General features: G+C 43.9%; 1 protein-coding gene across 1 annotated transcript in view; it reads left to right on the forward strand.

The window, feature by feature from the left end:
* The window catches only part of ada2a (adenosine deaminase 2a), a 99,102-nt gene that overhangs the window by 16,352 nt on the left and 61,712 nt on the right, over nt 1-21,038 (forward strand). The window contains exon 3 of the mRNA XM_070900424.1: nt 14,487-14,697. Within this exon, the coding sequence (XP_070756525.1) occupies nt 14,487-14,697 (211 nt within the window). The remainder of the gene's footprint in view (nt 1-14,486; nt 14,698-21,038) is intronic.

Below are 21,038 nucleotides of genomic sequence, written 5' to 3' on the forward strand. Positions count from 1 at the left end.
ATATTTTTTCCCAATTCTCCCTGCCTCTCCAGAAGGAGCTGATTCGTGCTGGAATAAGATTCCATGGAAGTGGGTATTCTTTTGGCGCCTCACCCAAGTGACCATTTTTCATGTGTGAGTGTTTGCAGGCTATTCAACTGTGCAGCACATTGTAGTCTAGGCCAAATCTGTCCTCTGCCTGTGTTTATGTGCACTTTGCAGCATCACAACATGGATAGTGATAAGGAGCGGAAACAATATCTAATTTTCCTCTCTTGTGTAGGAGAGCAGTGGTCAATTGCACTGCTGCGGCTGCCTTGGAAGAATATCGTTAACTCCTTATAGACAAATGATGATACCTGGGACTTATCTGATCTGTACGGCTCAGGACCACACTGAACAGTGAATCTCCCTCTTAATAGAATGTGATTGCAGTTGTTTGTGTTCTGAATTTGCCCTGTTTATCCACCCTCGACCAAATATGTGCCCTTAAAGAAAAAGGATGGAATTAACAAATCTAGAGCCCTCTGGATGTCTAGGGACATACAGGGTAGGATAAAGAAAAAAAGGGAGACTTATGACAAATACCGAGGGTTAAATACTGCAGAATCTCTGGAGGAGTATAGAAAGTGCAGGGGTGAAATTAAAAAGGATATTAGGAAAGCAAAGAGAGCATGAAAAATTCTTGGCAAGTAAAATCAAGGAAAACCCAAAGATGTTTTATAAATATATTAAGAGCAAGAGGATAACTAAAGAAGGGGTAGGGCCTATTCGAGACTATGAGGGTAATCTGTGTGTGGAGGTGGGAGATGTGGGTATGGTTCTTAATTAATAGTTTGCGTCTGTTTTCACAAAGGAGCATGGCGATGTAGACATTGCTATCGGGGAGGAGGAGTGTGAAATATTAGATTAAATAAACATAGTGAGAGAGGAACTATTAAGGGGTTTAGCAGCTTTAAAAGTGCATAAGTCCCCAGGCCCAGATGAAATATATCCCTGGCTGCTAAGAGAAGCAAAAGAAGAAATAGCGGAGGCTTTGACCATCATTTTCCAATCCTCTCTGGTTTCAGGTGTGATGCTGGAAGACTGCTAATGTGGTACCTTTGTTTAAGAAGGGAGAAAGGGATAGACCGAGTAATTATAGACCAGTCAGCCTAACCTCGGTGGTGGGAAAATTATTGGAAAAATTCTGAGGGACAGGATAAATCTTCATTTAGAAAGACACTGATTAATCAAGATCAGTCAGCACGGATTTGTTAAGGGAAGGTCGTATCTGACTAACTTGATTGAATTTTTTGAGGAAGTAACAAGGAGGGTCGATGAGGACAGTGCATTTGATGCAGTGAATTTGAATTTCAGCAAGGCTTTTGATAAGGTCCCACATGGGAGACTGGTCATGAAAGTAAAAGCCCATGGGATTCAGGACAAAGTGGCAAGTTGGATCCAAAATTGGCTCAAAGGCAGGAAGCAAAGGGTAATGGTTGATGGGTGTTTTTGTGACTAGAAGGCTGTTTCCAGTGGGGTTCTGCAGGGCTCAGTACTTGATCCCTTGCTTTTTGTGGTATACATCAATGATCTAGACTTGAATATAGGGAATATGATTAAGAAGTTTGCAGATGATACTAAAATCGGCTGTGTGGTTGATAATGAAGAAGAAAGCTATAGACTGCACGAAGATATCAATCAACTGGTCAGGTGGGCAGAACAGTGGCAAATGGAATTTAATCTGGATAAGTGTGAGGTAATGCATTTGGGAGGTCTAACAAGGCAAGGGAATGCACATTAAATGGTACAATACTGAAAAGTGTAGAGTAACAAAAGGACCTTGGAGTGCATGTCCACAGATCCTTGAAGGTAGCAGGCCAGGTAAATAAGGTGGTTAAGAAGGCATACGGAATGCTTGCTTTTATTAGCTGAGACATAGAATAAAAGAGTGGGAGGGGGTTATGCTTGAACTGTATAAAACACTAGTTAGGCCACAGCTAGAGTACTGTGTGCAGTTCTGGTCACCGCATTACAGGAAAGATGTGATTGCACTGGAGAGGGTACAGAGGAGATTTACAAGGATGTTGCCAAGAATCTTAGCTATAAGGACAGATTGGATAGGCTGGGTTTGTTTTCCTTGGAACAGAGGAGGCTGAGGAGAGACCACATTGAGGTGTATAAAATTATGAGGGGCCTAGAAAGAGTGGATAGGAAGGACCTATTTCCCTTAGCAGAGGGGTCAACAACCAGGGGGCATAAATTTAAAGTAATTGGTAGAAGGTTTAGAGGGGATTTGAGGGGAAATTTCTTCATCCAGAGGGTGGGGGGGGGGGTCTGGAACTCTCTGCCTGAAAGGGTGGTAGAGGCAGAAACCGTCACCACATTTAAAAAGTATTTGGTTGTGCACTTGAAGTGATGTAACCTACAGGACTACGGAGCTAGAGCTGAAAAGTGGGATTAGGCTGGACAACCTCTTGTTGGCCGGCATGGACACGATGGGTCGAAATGGCCTCCTTCCGTGCCACTTCTATGATTTGGAGATCTGTGACAACTTTGTAGTTGCTCTAAAGCCTCTTTCATAACTTTATAAATTCTGGCTGTGAACCTTCCCTTATGGTAGAGAAAGTTCATGTAGCCTTACAATATTAATCTGATATTGCTGGGCTCCATGGGGCTGAACAAATTATGTTGCATTACCCATGGAACAAAATCACCTTATGAGTTGGTGTACCAGCCTCTGGAGACGTGTACTCTGAAATTCTTATCTGAAGGCAGCACCAACATAAAATGGTTTCTTAAGGATTGAGTGCTGTAATTCAGGCCTCAGAAAGACCAAACCACATAATCTCAGCAAAGCAAATCTTACTTGCACCAATTCCAGTACAGTGGTGATGATGAGGATTCTGGAATTCGATATGAAATAAATTTATTGTAAAAATCATCTCGCCCATTGAACTGAATTCACATGAGCCTAAACTGCATCAAATTTCCAAATGTGCACTTGCTAGCAGGAGTCGCCGGATAATGAACAAAAAATAAAACTGGAGCTGATTCCACCGACCCACTCCCCTCCCCCTTCCCTAACCTGAAGCTATGGAGGTCAATTGCAGTGCCCCAACTTGTGGAAAGTCAAACAGAGCAGTCAAGGAACATAATATGTCTATACTGATGGTGTTATCCAATCAGAATACATTGCAAAAAGAGTCAGGAGGCAAAATTGCTCCTTTTCAAAGCCCCATTAGCGCCCTTTGGGGGGTGTTAATAGGGCGGAGGCGACTTTTCACCCAGAGTAGGGGGTGCTACCAACTCCCGTGAAACTGCCTGGGAGTTTGTAGAGACGCTGCCATGGCAGCACCACACCTCGGGCCGCCGCACAACCAGCGATGACATCATAACCGTGCGCAGCACCCCCTCACTGTTCCGCCCCGACCCGTTAATGCCCCACGAGGCTGGTGCGAACGGATGTCAGTGGCAGCTTCGAGGGTCGCAAAGCTGGCCAACATCTGCTCTCGGGGTAGTGGTTAAAAGGGCGGGTGCCAGCGCCCCGGGCTGCCATCTTTTTTTGATTGCTGACTCTCAGCTCGGCTCTACGATGACAGCCCTACCGTGGTCCGCTCCGCCATCGTGCAGCCCGCTTTGGGTTCCGGTCTGCAGGGCCGGTCCAATGCTGCCTTGGTGTCCTAGTAGAGGCCTTGCAGAGTGCACAGTGGCCCTCTCCTTTAAGCGAAGGGGAGGGGCATTGAAGCACGCCAGTGCTACGCAGTGTAGCCGTGTAACGCTTCCCTCACTGACCCAGTCGCGCCCCAAAGGATGTGAAGCGCGTGTGATTGCGTTCCGCTTCCTTTGAGGGGCGGTAAGCCGAATTCAGCGGCGGGGGCGGGACCTCTCCACTGGGCGCACAAAGTCCCGGCCCCAGATGGTTACCATCCCCAATCAGGGCGCAGGGGAATTTTGCCCCCACAGTGCCATCCCCAAAGGTGAAAAAACGCAGTATTGTGCAACATGTTCCCGTATAACAGTCGATACAAAAACAAGCATTGGATTTTGTGTGTCATTTGCGGTGGATTACTATTCCCAATGCACAGTAGACACCTCAAGTCGCTGGAGAAATGCCACCAACAATGTCTCCGCAAGATTCTACAAATCCCCTGGAAGGACAGACGCACCAATGTTAGCGTTATCGACCAGGCCAACATCCCCAGCATCGAAGCACTGACCACACTTGATCAGCTCCGCTGGGCAGGCCACATAGTTTGCATGCCAGACACGAGACTCCCAAAGCAAGCGCTCTACTCCGAGCTCCTTCACGGCAAACGAGCCAAAGGTGGGCAGCGGAAACATTACAAGGACACCCTCAAAGCTTCCCTGATAAAGTGCAACATCCCCACTGACACCTGGGAGACCCTGGCCAAAGATTGCCCTAAGTGAGGAAGAGCGCCTCGAGTCTCGTCGCCGAGAGCATGCAGAAATCAAGCACAGGCAAGTGGAAAGAGCGTGCGGCAAACCACTCCCACCCACCCCTTCCCTCAACGACTATCTGCCCCCCCTGTGACAGAGACTGCGGTTCTCGTATTGGACTGTACAGCCACCTAAGAACTCATGTTAAGAGTGGAAGCAAGTCTTCCTTGATTCCGAGGGACTGCCTATGATGATGACGACTATTCCCAATGCATTGTAAAATCCTCATATTCATTTACAAATCCTTTGATACCCTTTCCCTTCTTTACGTCTGCAGCCTATTCTAGCCCCTATGTGGCAGAATGTGCCCTTCCATTCAGCTGGCCTCCTTTGTATCCCCTCTTTCTTCACTCCTCTTTCAGTGGTAGAGCCTTCAGACATCTTCTGGAACTCTTGCTATAAAACCCTCCACTTTGTATCCTCTCTCACCATCTTCAAAAGCCTCTTTTACCAAGTTTCTTGTTATCTTTCCTAATTCTTCTTCTAACGCTTGATGTCTGTTTTGTTGTCAGTTTGTCTCAGTGGGGTAGCACTCTCTCCTCAGTCAGTAGGTTGTGGATTCAAGCCCCAAGCTGGGGGTATGCTGCACTGTTGGCAGTGCCGTCTTCCAGACGTTAACCCGAGGCCTTGTCTGCCTGTTCAATCGGATGTAAAAGATATCAAGGTCCTGTTCGACCAACAGCACCGCAACAGATTAACTGCTATGTGCAAATTGGCAGCCAATTTTTGCCTACAGAACAGCTACTGCATTTCAAAAGTAATTAATTGTTTGTGAAATGCTTTGAGATGTCCTGAGGACATGAAATGCACTATATAAATGCAAGTTCATTCTTTCTTCCATCCCTGTGAAGTGCTAAATGAATGAAAGATTTACATCGAACCTTATAATGTTCACAGAATGTCTCAATTAATTACTTTTGAAGTACAGTCATGTTATGTCGGCAGACATGGCAGCCAATTCCACGCAGCACTATCTTGCTAACAGCAATTGAAATGAAGGACTGGCCAATCTGTAATTTTGATGGTGTTGGTTGACGGAGGCTTGGGATGTTGTCCAGGGCACCAGGAGAACTCCCAGCTCTTTGAATCGTGGGATCTTTTACATCCTCCTGAACTGGCTGATGGGGCCTTGGTTTTAATGTCTTAACTGAAAGATAGCACCACCACTTTAGTATTGCACTAAAATATCAGTCTTGATTATGTGTGCTGGATACAAGCTATTGTTGAAAGTTGTCATTTCTGAATTGGTTGAAGCTCCCTTGTAATTAATAGTTCCATTAAGTCATATTTAAAACAGGGCATCATCTTATCAATTAGCTTCATGCTTTCTGGGTCAATAGGTTACTGGTACTGTAATCTAAGTCAGCAGCTAAATGTAGGCTATTTTAGGGACCTGAAACATTGTATACAGTCATAGTAAAAGTGAAGTCGCCTTTAGTTATATGCAGTTTTTAATAATTCATGGCCATAATTGCATTATTCATCCATCAGATAGCACGAAATGCACTCAGTTAAATTAAAATGTTACATTCATGTGCAGAGTTTATTTCTGTACTGCTGTAGGGAAAGAGCAGTTCATTTTGGTTGCTGAAGGCAGAATAAAAAGCACTCTGATTGACATGGAATTTCTAAAAGTTTTTAACTATTATAAATTCATAACCTGATGCTCTTAGCAGCTGAGTGGTAAACGCATGATGTGGTACATCACTGGACTTTACCGATCAGAGGGTTCAAGATCAGGAGAGGAGGAGCGTGGGGAAGGTATGTCATGTGCCATTTATGTTTAAAATAATTTGAGTGCAGGCTGGTACTTTGGGTTATGAAGTTGAGGTCTTAACCTCTTGTGTGAACTCACTGAACACTGAGGTAGGCTTCCTAATTTCTTGGGAGTGTTACATATCACCAGGAAATTCTATCCTGGGGGTGGGGGGCGGGGAGGACGGTGGGAGTGAGAAAAATCAGCATGGCCATTTTGAATCATGCCTCATTCCAGGCCATCGGAGAGCAACATTAAAGACTAGAGATTCATAAGCCCTTCCCAGTCAGTGGAGAGCTCCGGGTATAGAAAAATTGCAAAGAAAAATCTCCAAAATAATAATGAAACCTCTGAAATTATAATATATGTATTTAAATAAAAGTAGACAAAGGATTTGTAACTCCACTTTAATGTCTTCTCTTTTCTCACAAAATTCAGAGGGAATAATCAAAGAGAAGACGGCAGCTGTAAATTATATCTACATTTTAGATGTGGTATACTGTATTTAAAATCGTAATTATATTGGGTGGAGCCTATCCTTAGCAATAATAACCCAGGAGGGCACAGATTAAACAAATTCAGCTGCACAAAAGGTTTGAGCTACCATTGCTTTGAACAGAATATCAAGGTTTAGCTTGAATAAAAGTAAATAGAATAAAGTTAAAAGTATTGGCAATGCTTACCTGAGGGCTCAACCAGTTAAAGCAGTGAGTAGCTAAGCCAAGCAGATCAGGAAATCCCAGATTGAATCCCTGCTCTGTGTTGAATCGGCCGATCTCACTTGGGATTTCACTTGGGCAGTATAATTGGCCTCAGTAACACCGATCTTCATCAAATTCCACCCGATTGTTATCCAAGGATCTCTTCTGGAAATAAGTATGTGTGGACATTGGAGGAGAACAGAATCGGTGTTTGCTGTGATGTCTTGTTATGATTCAGACTTATTTTGTATGTATTTCCTCCTGTCCAATGCAAAATGTCACTTCCATTGGCTATTCCTCACTCCTATGAGCCAAGACAGAAGTTTATTCACAAAGTACTCTGTTACATTGGATGACCATCGGACGTCCCAAAGCGTTTACAGACAATGAAGTCTTTTTTGAAGTAGGGACTTTTGTAATGTAGGCAGCCAATTTATGCACAGCAAGCTCCCACAAAAAGCAACGTGATGATGACTAGATATCTGTTTTTGTTGATTGAGGGATTAATATTGGCTAGGACACTGGGGAAAACTCCCCTGCTCTACTTCAAAATAGTGCCATAGCATCTTTTACATCCACCTGAGAAGACAGATGGGGCCGTGCTTTAATGTCTCGTCCGAAAGACAGCACTTCCAACAGTGAAACACTCCCTCAGTTCCTCAGTCTGCACTAGAATGTCAGCCTAGGCTTTTGTACTCAAGTCTCTGGAGTGGTATTTGAACCCACAACCTTCTGACTCTGAGGCGAGAGTTCTACCAACTGAGCCACAGCTGACACAGTTAAAATAAGAATGACTGAAACTGGGCTGCATAAAGAACAGGACTGGTAACTAAGGGTGGATAAAGGGGAACTAGTAGTGGTAGTGTATTTGGATTTCCAGAAGGTATTCGATAAGTGCCACATAAAAGGTTACTGCACAAAATAAGAGCTCACGGGGTTGGGGATAATATATTAGCATGAATAGAGGATTGGCTAACTAACAGAAAAAAAGAGAGTCAGGATAAATGGGTCATTTTCAGGTTAGCAAATTGTAACCAGCGGGGTGTGCCACAGGGATCAGTGCTGGGTCCTCAACTTTGAAGGGACCGAATGTAATGTAACCAAATTTGCTAATGATACAAAGATAGATGGGAAAGCAAGTTGTGAAGAGGAGACAAAGAATCTGCAAAGGGATATAGACAGGTTAAGTGAGTGGGCAAAAAATTGGCAAATGGAGTATAATGTGGGAAAATGTGAGATTATCCACTTTGGTAGGAAGAATAAAAAAGCAAATTATTATTTAAATGGGGAGAGATTATAAAATGCGGTATAGAGAGATCAGCGGATCCTTGTACATGAAGCACAAAAAGTTAGCATGCAGGTACAGCAAGTAATTAGGAAGGCAAATAGAATCTTGGCCTTTATTGCAAGGGGGATGGAGTATAAAAGTAGGGAAGTCTTGCTACAACTGTACAGGGCGTTGGTGAGACCACACCTGGAGTACTGCGCCCAGTTTTGGTCTCCTTATTTAAGGAGGGATATACTTGCATTGGAGGCAGTTCAGAGAAGGTTCACGAGGATTCCTGAGATGAAGGGGTTGTCTTATAAAGAAAGGTTGAGCAGATTGAGCCTATACTCGTTGGAGAAGAATGAGAGGTGATCTTATTGAAACTTATAAGATTCTGAGAGGCTGAATAGGGTAGATGCAGAGAGGATGTTTCCCCTCGTGGGGGATCTAAAACTAGTGGGCATAGTTTCAGAATAAGGGGTCGCACATTTAAAATGGAGATGAGAAGGAATTTCTTCTGAGGGTTGTGAATCTAAGGAATTCTCTTCTCCAGAGAGCTGTGGAAGCTGGGTCATTGAATATATTTAAGGTAGACATAGACAGATTTTTGAACGATAGGGGAATCAAGCGCAATGGTGAGCGGGCAGGAAAGTGGAGTTGAGGCCAAGATCAGATCAGCCATGATTTTATTGAATGGTGGAGCAGGCTTGAGGGGCCGTATGGCCTACTCCTGCTCCTATTTCTTATGTTCTTATTGCAGGTTATAACATAATCAGAAAGGATAGGGGAAGAAGAAAGGGGAGGTATAGCTGTACTAATTAGAGGTAACATTATGGCAGTAGATAAAAGGGACATAACTAACGAGATTAGAAACTGAATCCATATGGATTGAAATAAAAGAGAAGGGATTGATCATGCTAATAGGGATATGCTACAGACCACCTAATAGTGGAAAGGAGGTGGAGGAAGAAATATGTAAGCAAATAGGTGAAATGAGTAAAGGATATAGATTAATAATCATGGGATATTTTAAACTACCCTCAACTAAACTAGCAAGAAGAGCTAGCAAAAGGGTTACAGGGAGAGGAGTTTTTAAAATGTGTGCAGGACTCCTTTCTTACAAGAGAGGGAGTACTGCTGGATGTTGTACTGGGAAATGAATTAGGACAGATAAGGAAAGTAAGTATAAGGAAACATCTGGGCAAGAGTAATCACAACATAATATGGTTTAAGATAAAAATTGAGAAGGACATAAGTAAGACCAAAGTAATAAATTGGAAAGAAGCTGATTTTAAGGGGATGAGAATAGAACGAGGGAAAATAAAACTGGAAAATTTTACTGACAAAGTAATAGAACAGCATTGGAGAAACATTTAAAACAGTGATCAACAGAGTCCAGGCTAAATATATACCACTAAAAAGCAAGAACAAACTAGCCAGTAATGACACACCATGGATGAATAAACAAATAAGGATGACATTGAAATCAAAGACAAAGACATACACTAAGTATACAGAGAACAAAGGATAGGATGACAAAAGGAATACAAAGAAAGTTAGGAAAGAAGAAAAAAAACAATTAGGAAGGCAAAGAGAAAGTACAAAATTAAATTGTCTAGGAATAAAAAAAGAAATAGTAAAGTATTCTATAGACACATATATACAAGAAAATTCAGGATAGGGATAGGGCTACTAAGGAATACACAAGATAAACTCACAGATAATGTTAGCAAACTGGCAGAAGTATTAAATAATTATTTGCTTGGTATTTACCACGGAGACTTAACATCGTGGACATGACATTAGTAGTAGAGATCAAAAAAGATATAAAGACATTTAAGATAGAAAGGGGGGGTGTGGGGGGGGGGGGGGGGGGTAGAAGGAGATAACTGATAAACTATAATCAAACTTAGAGAGGATAAAACCCCTGGTCTGGATGGATTGCATCTGCACATATTAAAAGAAGTTAGCACCGGCACCATTACATATATATAAAATTTCATTAGAAAAGGAAATAGTATCAGAGGACTGGAGAACTGCTAATGTGATTCCCTTATTTAAAAAGGGACATTGTACAAGTCCAGGGAATTATAGAAAATAGGTGCAGGAGTAGGCCATTCGGCCCTTCGAGCCTGCATTCAATGAGTTCATGGCTGAACATGCAACTTCAGTACCCCATTCCTGCTTTCTCGCCATACCCCTTGATCCCCCTAGTAGTAAGGACTACATCTAACTCCTTTTTGAATATATTTAGTGAATTGGCCTCAACAACTTTCTGTGGTAGAGAATTCCACAGGTTCACCACTCTCTGGGTGAAGAAGTTTCTCCTCATCTCGGTCCTAAATGGCTTACCCCTTATCTTTAGACTGTGACCCCTGGTTCTGGACTTCCCCAACATTGGGAACATTCTTCCTGCATCTAGTCTGTCTAAACCCGTCAGAATTTTAAACGTTTCTATGAGATCCCCTCTCATTCTTCTGAACTCCAGTGAATACAAGCCCAGTTGATTCAATCTTTCTTGATATGTCAGTCCCGCCATCCCGGGAATCAGTCTGGTGAACCTTCACTGCACTCTCTCAATAGCAAGAATGTCCTTCCTCAAGTTAGGAGACCAAAACTATACACAATACTCCAGGTGTGGCCTCACCAAGGCCCTGTACAACTGTTGTAACACCTCCCTGCCCCTGTACTCAAATCCCCTCGCTATGAAGGCCAACATGCCATTTGCTTTCTTAACCGCCTGCTGTACCTGCATGCCAACCTTCAATGACTGATGTACCATGACATCCAGGTCTCGTTGCACCTCCCCTTTTCCTAATCTGTCACCATTCAGATAATAGTCTGTCTCTGTTTTTACCATCAAAGTGGATAACCTCACATTTATCCACATTATACTTCATCTGCCATGCATTTACCCACTCACCGAACCTATCCAAGTCACTCTGCAGCCTCATAGCATCCTCCTCGCAGCTCACACTGCCACCCAACTTAGTGTCATCCGCAAATTTGGAAATATTACATTTAATCCCTTCGTCTAAATCATTAATGAACAATGTAAACAGCTGGGGCCCCAGCACAGAACCTTGCGGTACCCCACTAGTCACTGCCTGCCATTCTGAAAAGTACCCATTTACTCCTACTCTTTGCTTCCTGTCTGCCAACCAGTTCTCAATCCACGTCAGCACACTATCCCCAATCCCATGTGCTTTAACTTTGCACACTAATCTCTTGTGTGGGACCTTGTCAAAAGCCTTCTGAAAGTCCAAATACACCACATAAACTGGTTCTCCCTTGTCCACTCTACTGGAAACATCCTCAAAAAATTCCAGAAGCTTTGTCAAGCATGATTTCCCTTTCACAAATCCATGCTGACTTGGACCTATCATGTCACCTATTTCCAAATGCGCTGCTATGACATCCTTAATAATTGATTCCATCATTTTACCCACGACCGATGTCAGACTGACTGGTCTATAATTCCCTGTTTTCTCTCTCCCTCCTTTTTTAAAAAGTGGGGTTACATTGGCTACCCTCCACTCCATAGGAACTGATCCAGAGTCCATGGAATGTTGAAAAATAACTGTCAATGCATCCGCTATTTCCAAGGCCACCTCCTTAAGTACTCTGGATGCAGTCCATCAGGTCCTGGGGATTTATCGGCCTTCAATCGCATCAATTTCCCCCACACAATTTCCCGACTAGTAAGGATTTCCCTCAATTCCTCCTTCTTACTAGACCCTTATAGGCCAATTAGCTTAACGTCGGTGGTGGGAAAGATAATGGAATCCTTACTCATGACTAAGGTTAGAACATGTGGAGTCAGGTACAGATAGACATCACTAAAAGTAATGATGCAGGTTAATAAGGCTATAAAAAAAGCAAACAAAGCACTGGGGTTAATTTCTAGAGCAATGGAATTGAATAACAGACAAATTATGTTGAACTTTTATAGAACTTTGGTTAGAGTACACTTGGAGTACTGTGAACAGTTCTGGTCTCCATATTATAAAAAAGGTGCAAAGAAGATTACTAGAATGATTCCAGAACTGAGAGGTTATACCTATCAGGAATGATTGAACAGGCAGGAGCACTTTTCTCTAGAAAAACAAAGTGACTGACATGTCAAAAATCTACAATAGCACAACAATCTGTTTAAAACATTGTTTTGAATGTTTTAAGAGGCAATTTTTTGTTTTGTAGCTCTGCCTTAAAACCAGTTTAAGAAGGCTCCTCCAAATGTTCAGGAAGTTTATCTATTGTGTATCTGATCACACAGACCCAGGTTCAGTTCTTGGTCTGTGCTGAGTTAGCTGATCTCAGCTGGAATGGCAGTAAAGATGCTACAATTGGCTTTACTACTCTGGGGTTAGGGAGGAAAGATTGTCCAGGATTCTTGCTCCTCATTTCAATTCAGTGATCACTGCTGCAGAAGTGTTGGTCAGGTGTGATTTAGGTACCGGTTGTACCTCTCCAGTCCAGGGCTCTTTAGTCCGGAAACATCCCCAGTCCAGCATAATTCCCGGCAGGGGTGGCATACCACGCTGTGTCCTGGGACTGGTTGCTTCTCTTCTCCCCCCGCCCCCCCGCCTCCAGTGTTCCCTCCTAGGTCGGGTCAGCATGCTGTACCCTGGGTTGGCTGCTCCTCTTCTCCCCACTGCCTCTGGTGTTCCCTCCTTGGTCGGTCGGGTCGGCGCGGAGACAGAACGAGGCCCTGAGTTTTGCAGCCGGAGGGTGACGGCTGACTGAGGTGCCAAAGCTAGGCCTGAGAAATCCTGCGCAGTAGGCTTCTGCGTGGCCGGGTCGTTGTCAGCAGTACCCGGTAAGTCTACTGCTGATGTCACAGCTGACAACGTCTAGGGTCGGCGTTCCTGCTGTGTATGGTTATGTCGCTTGTGAGGCCCCCCAAAAATAAGGAATTTTAATAAAATCTGAGCTGTTTCTGTGTGCATTCTCCATCAATACAAATTCCAGTCTAGGGTCGGCGTGACCTCCCGTGGTCCGGAAAATCCTCTGGTCCGGCACCAGTCAGGTTCCAACGGTGCTGGATCAGAGAGGTCCAACTTTATCAGCCTTGGCTCAGTGGTAGCATGCTCCCCTCTGAGTCAGAAGGTCGTGGATTCAAGTGCCACCCCAGAGACTTGAGCACATTTTCTAGGCTGACACTTCAGTGCAGCATTGAGGGGGAGCTGTACTGTTGGAGGTGCTGTTTTTCAGATGAGACATTTTAACTAAGATCCCATCTGCCCCCTCGGGTGGATGTAAAGGATACCAAGGCACTATTCAAAGAAGAACAGGGAAGGTCTCCTCATCACTAAAACAGATTATCTGATTGTTATTTCATTGTTGTTTGTGGAACCTTGATGTGCGCAAATTGGCTGCCGTTTCCTACATTACAACAGTGACTACCTTCAAAGGTACTTGGTTGTAAAACATTGTGAGGTCGTGAAAGGAACTATATAACTGCAAGTCTTTCTTTTTTTTTGTCCTCCATAATTGAATAGCCTGTCCACAGTCACACATGAAAAATTGCTACTTGCCTGAAGTAATCAGGGGTCTAGAACTATACATCAACAGGAATTAACACCCTCCAGAGAGAAGGGAGGACAGCAAATTGGTGAAAAAGTACTGATAAATTGTATTAAACAGGAATCATCATCATAGGCAGTCCCTCGAAATCGAGGAAGACTTGCTTCCACGCTAAAAGTGAGTTCTTAGGTGACTGAACAGACCAGTACGGGAATTACAGTCTGTCGCAGGTGAGACAGACAGTCATTGAAGGAAAGGGTGGGTGGGGAGTCTGGTTTGCCGCCTGCTCCTTCCGCTGCCTGCGCTTGTTTTCTGCATGCTTTCGGTGACGAGACTCAAAGTGCTCAGCGCCCTCCCGGATGCTCTTCCTCCACTTGGGATGGTCTTTGGCCAGGGACTCCCAGGTGTCAGTGGGGATGTTGCATTTTATCAAGGAGGCTTTGAAGGTGTCCTTGAAACAGAAATATGTTTAACTTGGTGGGGTGACTGTCGAGACTGATTAAGCAATTAGAACTTCCTCAATATTACTGCAAATGGCGGCAAAACATATGCCTACAAACCATTTTCAGTTGTGTGTTGTGGTTATTAGTTCTTCAAATTTAGTTTCAAATTGCATTTTAAAAACAACTAAGGAAATGTTTTGCATATTAACAATAATTGTAGAGCTCTATAAAAATTGTACTATATTGTGAACTTCAACTTTTTAAAATTATTTTTAATGTGTAATTTGCATGGAGTACGCATGATAAGTCAGAGAGTTGCATATTATTAAAGTAAAATTCACATTTGATGAACATGACTCCTTTTCCTACAGTTTATTGAGAAATCTTACATTGGCAACAGAAAATCCAGAAGAAGCCTACCAATCGCAAAACAAGATTTGGGAAAAATTTGAAGAAAAATTTGTGGCTGCTCGCAGTCTCATTTCATATGCCCCAGTATTTAAAAGCTACTTCTATGAGGCTTTGAGGGAATTCTACCATGATAATGTACAATACATAGAGATACGAGCCATGCTGCTACCGGTATGTATAAAATGCTTCATTATGAGGAAATGCATTTTTCCACAAATTGTTTAAGATTGACTCAGGAATTTTGCCAGAAAATACTTTACTCTGTACTTTCTAATGGCCTAGTGACTAAGCCTTGCTTCCCCGTGTAATCAGACATTGAGTTTCACAGAGCACTGCTGTCCTCTCAATGACATATCTGGGAAGTGATGGCTGGTGACCCTTTTGACAGGTGAGGTACAGCTAGACATGCCTAACCAGGCATGTTACCATGGCAATTGACCTTTCACACATGCGCAAAGCGTTTTATTTTCTTGCCCATAGCTACCTATCATAAGAGGGTAGCAGAAGTGGAAACCAAGAGTCACTTGGTAAAGCCAGCTCCTTTTCTTGAACTCGTTCTTCCCCCATAAGCACGTCGTAAACCTCCATGCCGTCGTCTAATCTCACAGTCCAGAGCTCTTCCCCCAGATTTGAGCCAGCCCCACCTCCTCACCTGGCAGCCCTTCTTGAGTAATCCCATCATCGCGATGTGGGGCACCCACTGCTTGGATCCATCCTGCTCTCTCGTGGCCTGTGCTGATGCCGATAGTGTCACTGACATTCCGTTCACGCGCACAAAATTGCAGGTGAGGCAGTGCACCACCCGACATGCCGCCTCTGCATCTGGGATGGTTCCCAGATACATGTGAGTCAACTCAACAACCACTTGCTGGTTCAGCAAACTCAGGAGCAGATGCTACAGAATTTGAAATATGTTTTAACAGAGCCAGCAGATGTTGGAGCATCATTAAAATATGATTCTACACAACCTGCAGTTGGTTTGATTCTGCAGTGACAAGAGTACAGCATAACTGACAAATGCTTGGGCATCTCCAAAGCCCAAAACACACATTAGAAGAAATGGTGCATTGCATATTACATTCTCCAATGGACTCGTTGTATTGCCTTCTAGAACCTTTACAATCTGCCTACTAACATTCTGACTGAGGTAAATGGATAACCAGTAGGTCATTCACTTGAGTATCTCATGACACAGTACACCTCCAGCACGAGCTGCTCCATGTATTTTGAGATGGGCGACTGGGTGATGTCATCAAGTCCCTGGTCGCCGTTTGGGAGTGTGGGCAGGAACATCTGCAGGATCCAGGTACAGAGGAGTGGGAAGGTCGGGGCAGATGAGCGGTGAGTGTTTGTGGCGAGATGCGGTGAATGTTTATGCGGAGGAGCGGTGAGAGGTCGTGGCGGAGGTGCGACAGATGAGGGTACGGGCTCAGAAGAGCCGAGGGCCCAGGGGCAGCACAGGCCAGCCCACACTGCAATATGTGTGCGTGCTAGGTCCATGCAGCAGAGCAAGTCTCCAGTCGTCCTGGTTAACCCTTGCCATTGGATAAAGGCCTAGCTCTGTCAAGCCCGTGTGATGGCTGGTGTGCAACAGTCACCACACATTTAAAAAAAATTCACGCACAGGCATCTTCCAACCCCTCAATTGGAGTTCAGGAATGGAACGTCGGGTCCTTCATCGAAACACCTGTGAACTCGTGGAAGCAAGTCATTCTCGTTCGAGGGACCACCTATGATGATGATCATGACACATAGATATTAGCTCCAGAAAACCATTAGATGGCTATTTGAGTTCCCACATTTCCATTCATGTACATCTGTTATGGTCTGAATTATAATTTTAATTATTATTGTCACTTGTATTTCAAATGTGCTGCAAGAGGCATGGTGTCAGTTGTGGCTCAGTGGGTAGCACATTTGCCTTTTGAGTCAGAAGATGTGGGTTCAAGTTCCACTCCAGGAACTTGAGCACATAAATCTAGGCTGACACTCGAGTGCAGTGCTGAGGGAGTGCTGCACTGTTGGAGGTGCCGTCTTTTGGATGAGATGTTAAATCGAGGCCCTGTATGCCCTCTCAGGTGGACGTAAAAGATCCCAAGGCACTATTTCGAAGAAGAGCAGGGGTGTTTTCCCTGGTGTTCTGGCCAATATTTATCCCTTAATCAACATAACAAAAACAGATTATCTGGTCATTGTCACATTCCCCGTAGCTCTGCAAATTCTTTTATTTCAGATAATTATGCAACTCCATTTTAAAAGCTGTGATTGAGTCCGCCTCCATCACCCTTTCAGGCAGTGCATTCCAGATCCTAACCACTCACTGCATAAAAAAGTTTTTTCTTATGTCGCCTTTAATTCATGCCAATCACCTTAAATCTGTGTCCTCTGGTTCTCGACCCTTCTGCCAATGGAACAGTTTCTCTCTACTCTGTCCAGACCACTCATGATTTTGAACACCTCTATCAAATCTCCTCTCACTCTTCTCTGCAGAACAACCGCAGCTTCTCCGGCCTATCCACATTACTGAAGTCCTTCATCCCTGGAATCATTCTCGTAAATCTTTTCCGCACCCTCTCTATGGCCTTCACATTCTTCCTAAAGTACGATACCCATAATTGGACACAATACTCCACTTGAGGCCGAACCAGTGTTTTGTACAGGTTCATCATAATATCCATACTTTTGTACTCTATTCATGAAGCCCAGGATCCCATCTGCAACCTTTAGGATTGTACACTTTAGTTTATTATTTCCTCTCCCCCTTATTCTATCAAAATGTATCACTTCACACTTTTTTGCGTTAAATTTCATCAGGCGCATGTCCGCCCATTCCACCAACCTGTCAACATCCTCTTGAAGTCTATCACTATCCTCCACTATTCTTCCAAGTTTTGTGGCATCTGCAAATTTTGAAATTGTGCCCTGTGCACCCACATCCAAGTCGTTAATATATATATCAAAACAGCAGTGGTCCCAGAACCGACTCCTGGGGAACACCACCTTCCTCCAGTCCAAAAAACAACCATTCACCACTACTTTCTGTTTCCTATCATTAAGCCAATTTCATATCTATGCTGCCGCTGTCCCTTTTATTCCATGGGCTTCAAGTTTGCTGGCAAGCCTATTATGTGGCGCTTTATCAAACTCCTTTTGAAAATCCATGTACACCAAGTTAACCGCAATGTCCTCATCAACTCTATCTGTTACCTCCATCAAAAAACTCGATCAAGTTGGCTAAACACAATTTGCCTTTAACAAATCTTTGCTGGCTTTTCTTAATTTATCCACACATGTTCAAGTGACTGTTAATTTTGTCTACAAATATTGTTTCTAAAAGCTTTCCCACTACTGTGGTTAAATTGAGCGGCCTGTAGTGGCTGGGTTTGTCTTTACTCCCTTTTTTGAACAAGGGTGTAACATTTGCAATTCTCCAATCCTCTGACACCACCCCCGTTTCTAAGGAGAATTGGAAGATTATGGCCAGAACCCCCGCAACTTCTTCCTTCACTTCCCTCAGTGCCTAAGATGCATCTCATCCGGTCCTGCTGACTTATCTACTTTAAGTACAGCCAGCCTTTCTAGTACCTCGTCTTTATAAATTTTTATCCCATCCAGTATCTCCTCTACCTCCTCCTTCACTATGTCTATGGCAGCATCATCTTCCTTGGTGAAGACAGATGCAAAGTACTCATTTAGTATCTCAGCCATGCCCTCTGCCTCATGTGTAGCTCTCCTTTTTGGTCCCGAATTGGACACATTCCTCCTCTTACTACCTGTTTGCTATTTATATGCCGATAGAAGACTTTTGAATTACCTTTTATGTTAGCTGCCATTCTATTCTCATGCCCTCTCTTTTCCCCTCTTATTTTCTTTTTCACCTCCTCTGAACTTTTTATATTTAGCTTGATTCTCAGACGTATTCTCGACCTGACATCTGTCATACGCGCTCTTTTTCTGCTTCATCTTACTCTCTATCTCTTTCGTCATCCAGGGAGTTCTGACTTTAGTTCATAGAATCATAGAAATTTAAAGCACGGAAGGAGACCATTTTGGCCCATTGTGTCTGTGCCGGCCGACGAAGAGCTCTCCAGCCTAATCCAACTTTCCAGCTCTTGGTCCGTAGCCCTGTAGGTTACCGCACTTTAGGTGCACACCCAAGTATCTTTTAAATGTGGTGAGGGTTCCTGCCTCTAACACCCTTTCAGGCAGTGAGATCCAGACCCCCACCACCCTCTGGGTGAAGAAATTTCCCCTCAAATCCCCTCTAAATCTGCCCCCAATTACTTTAAATCTATGCCCTCTGGTTGTTGATCCTTCAACCAAGGGAAACAGGTCCTTCCTATCCACCCAATCCAGGCCCCTCATAATTTTATACACCGCAATCAGGTCTCCCTTTAGCCTCTTCTGTTCCAAAGAAAACAGAAACCACATCTCCAATCTTTCCTCATAGCCAAAATTCTCCAGTCCAGGCAACATTCTTGTAAATCTCCTCTGCACCCTTTCCAGTGCACTCACATCTTTCCTGTAATGTGATGACCAGAACTGCACACAGTACTCCAGCTGCAGCATAACCTCCTTGCTCTTGTATTCCATGCCTCGACTAATAAAGGCAGGTATTCCGTATGCCTTCTTAACCATCTTATCTGCCTGGCCTAGTTGCTCTACCTTTCCCCCTAGTGGGAATATACCTCGACTGTACCCGAACTTTAAAGGCAGCCCATTGTTTCACTACAACTGCAAAAGCTTCTACAGATATGTGAAACATAGAAACATAGAAAATAGGTGCAGGAGTAGGCCATTCGGCCCTTCAAGCCTGCACCACCATTCAATAAGATCATGGCTGATCATTCCCCTCAGTACCCCTTTCCTGCTTTCTCTCCATATCCCTTGATCTCTTTAGCCGTAAGGGCCATATCTAACTTCCTCTTGAATATCTCCAATGAACTGGCATCAACAACTCTCTGCGGCAGGGAATTCCACAGGTTAACAACTCTCTGAGTGAAGAAGTTTCTCCTCATCTCAGTCCTAAATGGCCTACCCCTTATCCTAAGACTGTGTCCCCTGGTTCTGGACATCACCAACATCGGGAACATTCTTCTCGCATCTAACCTGTCCAGTCCCGTCAGAATCTTATACATTTCTATGAAATCCCATCTCATCCTTCTAAACTCCAGCGTGTAAAGTCCCAGTTGATCCAGTCTCTCCTCATATATCAGTCCAGCCATCCCTGGAATCAGCCTGGTGAACCTTCGCTGCACTCCCTCAGTAGCAAGAACGTCCTTCCTCAGATTAGGAGACCAAAACTGAACACAATATTCCAGGTGAGGCCTCACCAAGGCCCTGTACAACTGCAGTAAGACCTCCCTGCTCCTATACTCAAATCCCCTAGCTATGAAGGCCAACATACCATTTGCCTTCTTCACCGCCTGCTGTACCTGCATGCCAACTTTCAATGACTGATGAACCATGACACCCAGGTCTCGTTGCACCTCCCCTTTTTCTAATCTGCCGCCATTCAGATATTCTGCCTTTGTGTTTTTGCCCCCAAAGTGGATAACCTCACATTTATCCACATTATACTGCATCTGCCATGCATTTGCCCACTCACCTAACCTGTCCAAATCACCCTGCAGCCTCTTAGCATCCTCCTCACAGCTCACACTGTCACCCAGCTTAGTGTCATCTGCAAACTTGGAGATATTACATTTAATTCCTTCGTCCAGATCATTAATGTATATTGTAAAGAGCTGGGGTCCCAGCACTGAGCCCTGCGGCACTCCACTAGTCACTGCCTCCCATTCCGAAAAGGACCCGTTTATCCCGACTCTCTGCTTCCTGTCTGCCAACCAATTCTTTATCTATGCCAGTACATTACCCCCAATACCATGTGCTTTGATTTTTCACACCAATCTCTTATGTGGGACCTTGTCAAAGGCCTTTTAAAAGTCCAAATACACCACATCCACTGGTTCTCCCTTGTCCACTCTACTTGTTACATCCTCAAAAAATTCCAGAAGGTTTGTCAAGCATGATTTCCCTTTCATAAATCCATGCTGACTTGGACCAATCCTGTCACTGCTTTCTAAATGCGCTGCTATTTCATCCTTAATAATTGATTCCAACATTTTCCCCACTACTGATGTCAGGCTAACCGGTCTATAATTACCCGCTTTCTCTCTCACTCCCTTTTTAAAAAGTGGTGTTACATTAGCTACCCTCCAGTCCATAGGAACTGATCCAGAGTCGATAGACTGTTGGAAAATGATCACTAATGCATCCACTATTTTTAGGGCCACTTCCTTAAGTACTCTGGGATGCAGACAATCAGGCCTCGGGGATTTATCGGCCTTCAATCCCATAAATTTCCCCAACACAATTTCCCGCCTAATAAGGATATCCTTCAGTTCCTCCTTCTCACTAGACCCTCAGTCCCCTAGTACATCCGGAAGGTTATTTGTGTCTTCCTTCCTGAAGACAGAACCAAAGTATTTGTTCAATTAGTCTGCCATTTC

This window comes from Pristiophorus japonicus, chromosome 15 (assembly GCF_044704955.1).
Source record: "Pristiophorus japonicus isolate sPriJap1 chromosome 15, sPriJap1.hap1, whole genome shotgun sequence".
Taxonomy (NCBI): Eukaryota; Metazoa; Chordata; class Chondrichthyes; family Pristiophoridae; genus Pristiophorus; species Pristiophorus japonicus.